This window comes from Ischnura elegans, chromosome 10 (assembly GCF_921293095.1).
Source record: "Ischnura elegans chromosome 10, ioIscEleg1.1, whole genome shotgun sequence".
NCBI lineage: Eukaryota > Metazoa > Arthropoda > Insecta > Odonata > Coenagrionidae > Ischnura > Ischnura elegans.
In genome coordinates this window covers 63,468,550-63,479,394 of record NC_060255.1, presented here as the reverse complement: position 1 = coordinate 63,479,394, position 10,845 = coordinate 63,468,550, and the positions used below count along the sequence as shown (strand labels likewise).

The 10,845-nt window shown below is 40.1% G+C and overlaps 1 protein-coding gene across 1 annotated transcript; it reads left to right on the top strand.

Moving 5' to 3' along the window:
* Positions 1–1,271: 1,271 nt before the first annotated feature.
* LOC124166979 (heme oxygenase 2) lies at positions 1,272–8,679 on the top strand. The gene is made up of 3 exons (XM_046544729.1): positions 1,272–1,421; positions 1,515–1,833; positions 7,991–8,679. Exons 2-3 carry the CDS (start codon positions 1,734–1,736, stop codon positions 8,629–8,631), a joined length of 741 nt encoding a protein of 246 aa, XP_046400685.1. The 5' UTR covers positions 1,272–1,421; positions 1,515–1,733; the 3' UTR covers positions 8,632–8,679.
* The last annotated feature ends 2,166 nt before the right edge of the window (positions 8,680–10,845 follow it).

Here is a 10,845-nt window from a genome sequence, read left to right as displayed (position 1 = left end):
CTTTTAGTAACCTTAGGTGCCTTTAATTCTGTGGGATTCTTTCTTGAGTCCTCCTTTATCTGCCCTAAACACTTTACCTTGACCCTCATCTAGGAGGGTCAAGAGATCAGGGGATCTGATATGGGGATATTCCCTTAAATATTTCCCTACAGTTATTTCTCATATAATTAGAATATTTTTTACATGCCATAATCAGGTTAATTTTGATTTATGAATTGCTGAGATATTGTGGATAAAATTTTAACAAATAATTTGTGAAGTCTCACTAATCCGTCATCCAGTGCGGCTAGGGCTCTGCCCATGGATCCACAAAAAAAAGATTCAGGAAGGGCTAATAAGGATTTTCTACTTGCTACGTCACTCCCAGGTGGACAAGAGGACACTACCTCCTTTCCTTCATGGTATTTCATGAGATGGTAGAGGAGATAAATTCAAAGCAGTTTTTGTCCATAATCATGGGGTCCCAACTCCTTATAGTTACCGAGCTATGTGAACGCAAAATTTTTTAAATGCACTTTGCAGTTGCCATGAAAACAATTTTTTCTTGGGTATACTTTTCAACATTTTATTTAATACACTGAATTTTTGAGTGAACTATGAAACAGTAGCGGATACAGAAAAAACTCAAGGGGGGACGCAAAATATATCTTGAGTTGTCTTTACTTTTATCGTAATAAAAAATGATCAAGTGACAGGCAGAGTATAAGAAAATTTTATTTAAAGTGATTATACGCATGTAAAAGATAATGCCATCTTATGACATAAATAAGTTACAATTGTGATTTTGCAATGTTCGGCGATACGGGCGGACCCGCAATGGGGGGGGGGGGGAGGGTGGGTGGGTGGGAGGGGGGGTGCCTGAGCCCCCATCTGTATCCGCCACTGCTCTGAAAGGATTTTATAAATTATTAAGTATGGACGAAAACATGCGATTATAATTTACTTACACGATTAATCTTAAAATGGGTGAGATTGCGCATAATTATTACTGATTCTTTCTCAGATCTCGTTTTATAAGCTCATAAATCTTATGATTGGGGCTGCAGTTCTGCAGCAGGCATGTGCTCATATATTTGATTTAAATAATTAAAAATTCATCCATAAGAAACACGAAGGTAGCTTAAGAAGATACTAAGGCAGTTCGTAAACAGAGAATCAAGTAATTCAATATTGGAATTATTATTTGAAATCCCATGCTTGAAAATAAAATTATATCCTGAAGATTACACTTCACGCAATTCATTGCGGCGAGCAGACGATCACAATGCGAAACGCGAGCGGCGCAACCGCGCAACGAAGAATAGATTGACCCCCGTGACCCGATTGAACTGAACACCCATTGTTTTCGGAAATTATTGGACGATAGTGATATGGTTAATCAGTAGCCCTGTCTAATTTTAGCATGTGACCTCTGTTGACAGGTGAGGTTGATGTGTTTTTAATCTAGATTTGTTTAAAATCAAAGTAATAATTTCAGATTACCTTATAATGATTGATGTGTTATTTGTTGATAGCGTTTGACAGCCTCTCATCTAATGTAAGTCTACAACGAAATTTGGAGTGATTACAATAACGAAAGGGTGACAGCCTCGGTGCCAAAGTCCACGGAGTTGGCAAGGACAATCAGTCTAATCTAAAGGATTGTTCGGCATTCGTGAAAACTGCTGCGTAACATCGGCGAGGATTTTTCCTTCATTGAGAATCATAAGCTTGTGTTACCTATTTCGACGAAAATGGGTGCTTCTGATATTCCATTCACGAAGCAGATGAGAAAAGCTACTCGTGAAATTCATGACGTCAGTGATGCATTAGTAAATGCAAAATTGGCTGTCGGTGAGTATTATGTTTTCATTAAGATGATATTTGGATTTGTAGAAATTCTTTTACGCAATATTTTTTGAGGAATTGATGGACTGCAATTCATTGCTGATATTTCGGCAGCTTTCTATTCGATGTATGTATCTTTGTCTCTACCTTGTTAAAATAACCCATGACAGCATGAAAGAGTGTTGTCACGTTGTATGCACACTCCTTTCTCTCAGAAAACTATTCAGTTATGGTGTGACCTCATGCTATCCATAGTTGCATGAATTAAGATAGGTGACTAATTGGTGGTAGTATTGTAGTAGGATGAGTATTTGGCCACTGAAGGGTCCTGGATTCAAACCCTTGGGTAAGCCCTTTTATGCTTTTAAAAAATCATTGTAAAGTGAGGTGGTCCAGGGAAAGGACTGACACCCCTAGTCTGGGTGTTTGAAGTACACAAGTCTGTGGCTTAGTCTGGGTTAGGCTCTATCCTTAAACACCCTGTGAAACCCTTGTATTGGAGCGCTTAACCTTGGCATACAATGGATGTAAGCCAGCAGATGGATGCCATAGAAGTAAGCCGTAAGAATTAGGTTTGTTGCATGGATGTACCAGGGTTAGGTTAATGAAATCTATTAGTGCTATGCGTCACAATATATTTATTATGATACTCAGGGTGGGTTCAAGCGGTAAGCAAAGTACATGTCCTCATAGGGTGCCAAGCAAAAGGTAGTGCCTGAGCACTGGTTCTTAAGCCCTAAAATATCACATTCTATACATAAGAGCAAGCACGTTAAAAGCTCATCCTGATGTTTAAGTCTCTATCCTTATTCCTATGCAGTACATATTTGTATTTATTTTGAAATGTATCCAGAGAGAATCCCTACTACATCTCAGGTTATTTTTGAGGGTGGGGGGGGGGGAGGGCAGAATGTTGTTCGCTTCATCTAGATTAATGTCTAGAACTGGCCCTGATCATAGGGCTTACGAGAAGAGGGGCTTGGCACTGGTTGGAGGGAGTAAACTCTTTGGCAGCATCCACCGGTGGTACGGGAGAGATCTGCAACCTATGCATAGTGTCTCGAGAGTGCGGCACTGACGACGGCAATGTTTGACTTCCCAGCTGAAAGTTCTTAGCCTACATCCACGTACTACCACTCAATGCACTTCAATAAGTGTGTGGCAATGGTGTTAGGATCCCTTTTGTTAACAAAAAATAAAGAAAAGGAGATGCCTGTATTGAGTCACACCTCGCATTTATTGAATACCTTTATTGTTTAAGGAAAAACAAATTCCTATACTTATCTATTCAGTAAAATATTTCTCTTAATTAATCGTTTCTTTCGGTCCTAGAAATTAAGTGAGATCCTGAGGTAGAGTATGATTTAACACTTTCCCAGTGGATAGAATGAATAAGAATGTGGTTAAGAAAATCTACGGCAGTCAATGTTTCGGGTTCCTTCTCATTACCCATTCTCAAGGCTACTGATTTAAAATTTGAAGAGATCGCTGAAGCTTGGCATAATAATAATAATAATATGTTTTATTTGCCCAAAAGACCAAGGTACATTTGCACAGGTATAAGGCACGTCCATCAAAAACATAAGTTACTTCACAAGCATAAAATCAGTGTACATATATATCAACATATAATAATCACTCATAACAAAGAAAGGAAAATAAAAAATCACGTATAACATTCCATCAAGCCCTTAACTCATGTAATATTCCTCCAAAGAGTAATATGAACCTGAAAGAAGGAACCTTTTTAATTGTATTTTGAAAGCATTATATTTTTTAATATTTTTCACATCAGCAGGGAGTTCATTATAAAGTCGTACCCCCATTTCCCTCGGGCCCAGTTTGTTTAAGTTTGTCCTTGTAGTAGTGTAATGTATGTCATGCTTGCATCTTGTGTGATGGGAGTGATGGTCACTATTAAGGGGAAAGCTTATGATATTAGATTTGATGTACAGCACAGTAATCATAATATAAATGCAAGGCAGTGGCAGAAGGCCTAGCTCCTTGAATAAGGGTCTGCATGAGTATCTGAATGGTTTCTGGGCTATTATTCTAACAGCCTTTTTCAGGAGGGGTGGGATGGGTTGAGTCCTGAACGTAGTGGCGAAGGACCGTAGATCAGCAAAGACCTAGATCTGGCAATCATAATTCTTTTCAGAGCTCGATTCCAAGAGCTGCTGATTGAATAACCGGTATCTCTGTTGATATTTTTCTTTTGAGTCATATCTTTCAAAGCCTCCTTCGTTAACCGATCCATAAGTTGATTGGATCATTATCAGGGAAGGTCTGGGGTGAATGGGGGCCCTTGGCAAGGGCATTATGGGGCCTTCCTCCAGAAAATTTTCGGAAATTGCACGCCTGGAAATGGATTTTTACGATGTTCTGGCTTTTAAAACCTTGATAAAAGTAAAAAAAATAGAAATTTTGTCAGATAAAAATACTGTAAGGGAGAATTTCATAGCTTATAAAATTTAATATTACAAATCTAAAAAAAGCTCTAAAATAAGATTGTGGTATAATCCTTTCAAAAAAGAATGAGATTCTTTTCATTCTTCTGACTCTTTTATTTTATTTATTTATGTATTACCTTTTTACACTGAGTACGTTGTAAGTGAAGGAAATTAATGAAAATTTAGAATTTTATAGTAGCAAAAAAATCTTTGGTTCAGGAAATCTGAGTCTTTCTTTATTACACCTTTCATATATGCTTCACAATAGAAGCGAGCATTGTGGGATCCCCATAAGCTTGGGGCCCTCGGCAATTGCCAACCAGCTGACCTGGCCAGGCCGCCCCTGATCACCTTAAATCTGTGATGTCATACCACCATAATTTAAGGTCTTGACTCAGGCTATCCTCGACCATAGCAGATTTTTCAGGTTGACCAATTTGGAAATGCCTTTGATGTTCATTAACCCTTTGACTGCCAACCGATTTTGTAGGTACTATGCTAAAAGAGCCGAGGCATTTTTGCTGATTTTGGAGTAGGTTATGGAAAAAATTTAGGTCTCAAAAACAACGAAAGGTATACATTCAAAAACTGTAGGAAATCTTTATTATATGTGGTTTCACCTTTTCAGTATATTATTTGACGAATTTTTGGTAGTTTGAGTTAATTTTTATTATTTAAAGGAAATAGTTACTGTTAAAATAAATTGAATATTGACTATTGAATGATTAAGGTCTGTTCACTTTATCTTTGCGGGTGAGCTGGTGTGGCTTAACCGAGTTGGGGTGAGAGGAGGGAAAGTTCATCTACACGTGACTTTCCCTCTTCCAATCAGCAGACAGTAGGCGTGGCCTAGCACTTCGGAATTTCAGTCGCTCTCAGACCTCCGTCGCGTCAACTTCGTGAATCTGCTAGCTGTGTTGCCAAATCTCGCGCGTTCTCTTGGTGCTCTTCGATTATTCTATTTAAATCCAACTTATAACTTACTGTTCCTTATTCTTCCACTTCAATCCTTTTCCATCTTCTTTCCAGAAAATTTTTATTCACCTTTTGCATTCCCATCAGCACCGACTCCCTCCCTCCACCTATTCCCTCTCAGTACTTTTCCGATCCCTTTATTACCAAACCCTAACCCTTTTCCTCAACTCCGTATTTACTTCTAGGTATTACTACCTATATAGTTTTGTATACCTCTGATTTAAAAGAGTAACATACGAGCGTGTTTATTGAAGGCTCCGATAGTGACTCCGTAAATTAAGACACTGACGGGAGGGAAGACGAGGAGGTTGATTTATTAGCCACACCACTCCAGCAATAAGTTACAAAATAAATTATTTAATAAAATACCCGTTGTGCTACTTTTCTCCATTCTTTTTGCATCCTCATCCTCATGAATTCCCTTGCCATCCCCGTTTATCAGAATGTTACGCTTATGTATGCCTTTCACCAGTGGTCTCGCATTTAGCGGAAAATATCCTGGCTTCTGAGATGGGATTATCCTCAATCCCCTCTAAATAAGTAGCTATACATTGCATGCATTGTTTCGCCGCCGGGCCCAAAATATCTGTGGCCACGTATGAGGCACACCTTTTCAGTGGGACTCTAGGGCGCCTGTGTACATTTGGCAATGTTAAGGTCGCTCCTGCTCTCTCTCTCTCGGTACCACCCCTTCCCCTTCAGCGAGGCCCTCCGATAGTGTCCGGGATCTCACGAAAGCTGACCCGCAGAGATAAAATGAACAGATAATAGTGAACTATCAGCATCTAAGATTGACACTATCACACTCCTGGCACTTTTTGCAAGAAATAGGAGGAGCATTATAGCGACTCTGCGACACTAAGGGTTAAGTCAAATAGAGATAGATCGCCCTGTCTCCTCCATATTGTAACCGGTGCATTCTGCCCGCTTACATAGTGACGCATGAGACGGGAGTGCGAGGTAAAGGAAGGCCGTTTTTTTTTTCTTTAGATATGTGTTCGTGTGAATGTGTGAGTGTGTGTTATGAATCATTGAGTCCCCATTTGATGTTTCCCTATTTTCCTCCCCACATTGATGTATAATGCTCTCCCCTTCCCCCTCCTAAAGTGTGCAAGTCGAACTATTAAGACGAAGAAGAACGTGGTTTCCCCCCGTGTCCTTGGTGAAGTGACCGTCCCAAGTGCATCATCCCTTTCTTTCCCCTGACCCCCCCCTCCCCGGTGTTTCCTCCCCTCAATGGCTATATAACGTGGTGCACCGGAGGAAAAAGGCTTCTATTTTTTTTTGGCGGTTCCAAGCAACAAAAAACGCTCCCAAGAGTAGGCGGAGTGTGGGGAGGCAGAGAAGACAAAGTTGGTGGAGAGATCCCGAGAGAGAGAGAGAGGGTGCCCAATGCGAGTAGGAGTTGCAAGGTAGACTCGTGGTGCCGATGAAAGGATCTCCCAACTGTCGCATAAGAGGCCATCTCCCACTCGTGAACCTGCCGGAGATGACGCAGAGCAGCTTACGCTGCGGAACGGAATCGCCACGATCAGCAGATCGAGAGCCACGAAAATTCAACAAACTGTAAGAGAAAAAGCCACGAAATCCCATTCCCCCCCCCCTCAAGGAACAGAAGAAAATTCCCACTTCACCAAGTCAAGAAGAGAATTCATTAAAAACGTTTGTAAAATTCCCCCTCCCCCCCCCCCCGCACAAATAGAGAAGAGGACAGCACTTTCCCCTATTACCGTGTGAATTTCAGTGCAATATCTATTTCGTTGTTTCATATTTCCATTCCCCCGTTTCTTCTTGTTTTTTTTTTATTTGTCCCCTTTTCTTGTGGTTTTTGTATGGGTTATGAATGTGAAAACGTGTAGCGTGATTTTTTTTGGGTTTAGGTTAAGGACTGAAATTTTTCTGTTGTGCAGCATAGTGAATTATGCGTTGTATGTCATTGAATTCAAAGAGAAGAAGTTAATTGTTACTTTTGCTATTGATTTGCTTGTATTTGTAAATGATCACATTTAAACTCATTAAATTTATGTTGAGCGAACTACGCAGTCGAACGGCTTTCTTTATCCGAACGCTACTGTCTCAGGTCTCATCACCCCTAAACTTCCCCCTCCTACCCTTTCCCAAAATCCCATTCCCTCGCCCCAGGCGCAAGGAATATCCCCGCTACACCCCTGCCCTCCCCTTTTGCCCTCCAATCTTCCCTTCCCCGAATGTGCCCTGCGCGGTGGGGTTACAATATAGACATCACCACACTCACATGGGATTTTATAAACCTCTGGTGTCATTAGTCCAACTGATTGTGAGTCCTTTACGCAAAGAAGGCGGTCTGTTAAGTTGGACATAGGTTGATTGATTGTTTCGATGTTGTACTGTCTCAAAACCCTAGAAATTTTGGTTATATTTTTAATAGAATTACGAAGTTTCTAAAATGAAATTTTGAAGGGCTGTGCTGTGAGCTGTAAGGGCCTTCTTCTGTTGGCAAAGTACTGCTTAATTGTTTAATAACTCACAAATTGTCAAAAAAATTTATTTTAAACTTATATAAAAAACACAACAATTCCTATTTATTGAAAAGGAAAATTGAATTGAAGTTTTAGATCAAGTTTCATGTCACTTTAGTGCATAGCCCTTTATGCTGCTTAAAACACTGACTAAAATGGCAATAAAAATTTACCCCTATTATCTAACAGTATGAATGCAATTTATGGTAATAAATATTCCTTTTCATTCTGTATTTTCAGCCCTCTCCAACGATTCCGTGTGGGCTGAAGGACTCCTTATTTTCTATGAAGTGTTTCGTTATTTGGAAGAAGCCATGGACCGTCTGAAGGATACCCACATTGGAGATCTGAAATTTGACGGCATGAGAAGAACAGAAGGCTTCAAGGAAGATCTTGACTACTATCTAGGTGAAAATTGGACGGAAACTTACGCACCCAGGGAAAGTGTGATGAAGTACTTGATGCATTTAAGAGAATTGGAATCAAATGATCCTGATATGCTGATGGCATATATCTTTCATTTATACATGGGTCTGCTCTCCGGCGGTCAGATACTTAGGAAGAAAAGGCAACTTGTGAGTCGATATTTACCTTTTTTTTCATCTAACAGTAGGGGTGATAAAGTGACTGAGTTTGGGGAGGCTAGTATTTTAAGTCTGAAAAAGCAAATGAACACTGCAATGAATGACATTGCTCAATCATTGTCTGATGAACAAAGAGAAAAGTTGATCGAGGAGAGCAAAATGGTATTTGAGCTTAACAATCAGATCATTCGCACAGTCCGTGGAACCAATAGGGTGGTTATTAAGAAATTAGTTATTGCTGCAGCATCCATAGCGGTGATTTCTGTGGCTTTCAATTATCTAGTGCTAAGAAAATAAATAACATGTAGAAGTTTTATATAGAAATAAATGTAACTAATTCCATGATGTCTTCATTTTCCTTTCTTTGCTGAACACTTAATTGGAAACCTTTGGCGTAATTTTTTATAAGGGGTTATTTTATGTATATATAAAAGAGGAACACAGCTGGACATCAGAGAACAGTTGGAAATTTTAAAAATTGTAAAGAGGAAAGAACCCATTGCTAATGACCACCTTTTCCCTTTCCACTCCCCCCTCCTAGACATTCCACTATTACACCCCAAAAAATCCTTGTGACGCCAACCCACGCTCTTCTTTGTAACTACCTCTGGTTTTTCCCCTATCCCTTCCCTCCTTCACCATTCCCGTCACTTACCTCTCCCCTTCCCCTCCAATCACCCGACCACAGAGTATATATACCGGCAAATTCTGATGTGTATCACTAGTCTTGAAAATGGTACAGTGTAACCGAAACTAGTCGGCAATAAAGTGTGTGTTTTTGTAGAAAAGCTAAGAAATTTCCTTCCAAACATTAAATATGGAATTCTACAAAGTAAAGGCCTCAACAATTCAGTGCATCAACGATTATTTTATGGTTTGGTTCTGTATCTAACTGTTCATGGGATTAATGTAGAGCCTTATTTTGTTTCATGTTTGTTATCATAATGGCAAGGGATCATTACAAATAACTGCAGGGCTATTCAGTAACTCTTTACGCGGTTGCGAAGACGAAAGATTCTGTTTACGTGGTTACGCCGCGTAAACGTTCGAAGACGCGTAATTTGCTATTCAGTAGGCTTCACGAAAACATTTTCGTGCCTTCCCCTCCGTGGTAGTGGGGGAAGTCGAAGATACCCGAAGTTTTCCTGCAATACGTCACTGCGAGCCAATCAGAGAAAATCGACATGCAATTACTTGCACGAAATGAAGTTACGTCCACAACTACAATAAACACCACTGTTTACATGGCAAAGCAAATATATGTCATATAATAACAGTATGTGGCCCCGTCGTCTACTGCGGTCTGCTGTTTACGCGGTGGAAACTGAGTTTTCGTTGACAACTCTCGTCGCGTAAACTGAAGCACGAAACTTACGCGGCGGAATGTTCGAAATGGCTTAGTGAATAGCAACAATGTGATTTTCGCGATCCCGTCACGAAATCTTTCGACTTCGCGACCGCGTAAACAGTTACTGAATAGCCCTGCTGGTCAGAAATAGTTAGTTAATCTGGGCAAGCCTGAATTTTTTTCCATCATATTATAATCCAAACAAACGCCAAACGTCGGGTGGAGCGGACATGTATTTTCATGAGCATATGACCTAACGTCAGGCCCAGCTTGTTCTTCGTCACCTTTTTCCAGTCTTTCAATCGGTGGATCCACAAATTCTGCCGATTGACCTTCTCCATCACACCCCAATCATTCATGCCACAGAAGAAATTGCCTTGCTTTGGGTATTTGTAGAATCAAACCACTTTGTCCCTACAGGCCTTGGAGGAGCACTTTGGGATGCATTAATTCTTGTTCGATTACCTTTTTGTAGGAGAAAAGGTCATTGGAGTATTCAGGCCCAGCCTGAGACCCAGCTTAGCGAGACCTTATAGGGCTACTCCTCGTCAATTGAGCCCGACCCTCCCACACATTTATGATCATCCTCACTGCAGGTGTCTGTTGTGGAGAGGTTATATTTTCAATGGTTTTTACAGTATTATATTTTGTTGCATACTAAAATTTTTTCATACTTTGAAATGAATTCTTCATTTTTTTCTGTGTGTAAGCAATTTTTAATTAAAATTTTAGTGTTGAAAATAACAGACTTGTGGACCTATAGTCTTAGTGCCTTGTGTTCACTAACTTTGTTGTTATCAAAGCTAGAATTCCGTTTAAAATTCCACAATGCTTGAATAAATGCTAGTAATTCATATAGAAGAGGAAATTATTGAAAATCAAATACAACATTTGGCATTAAAAACCACTGGTAATGTAATGAGTTGACCTTGAATTTGTGCTAAGATTGGGTTAGAGGGTCTAGTCTAGTGGCCTGGGTACGGGATGGGCACCCCATTGAGTTGGGTCCCAAATGTGAGGGACGAAAATATCAGGGTAACTCCACTCCAAAAAAGAGCTCTGCACAAAGAGGCTTTGAATATCCTTTTGCTACTTGGAGCGTGGAAAACGATTTCCTCTCATAGCTGCCATCAGGAAAGGGTTAAATTTGTGCAGTGCACACT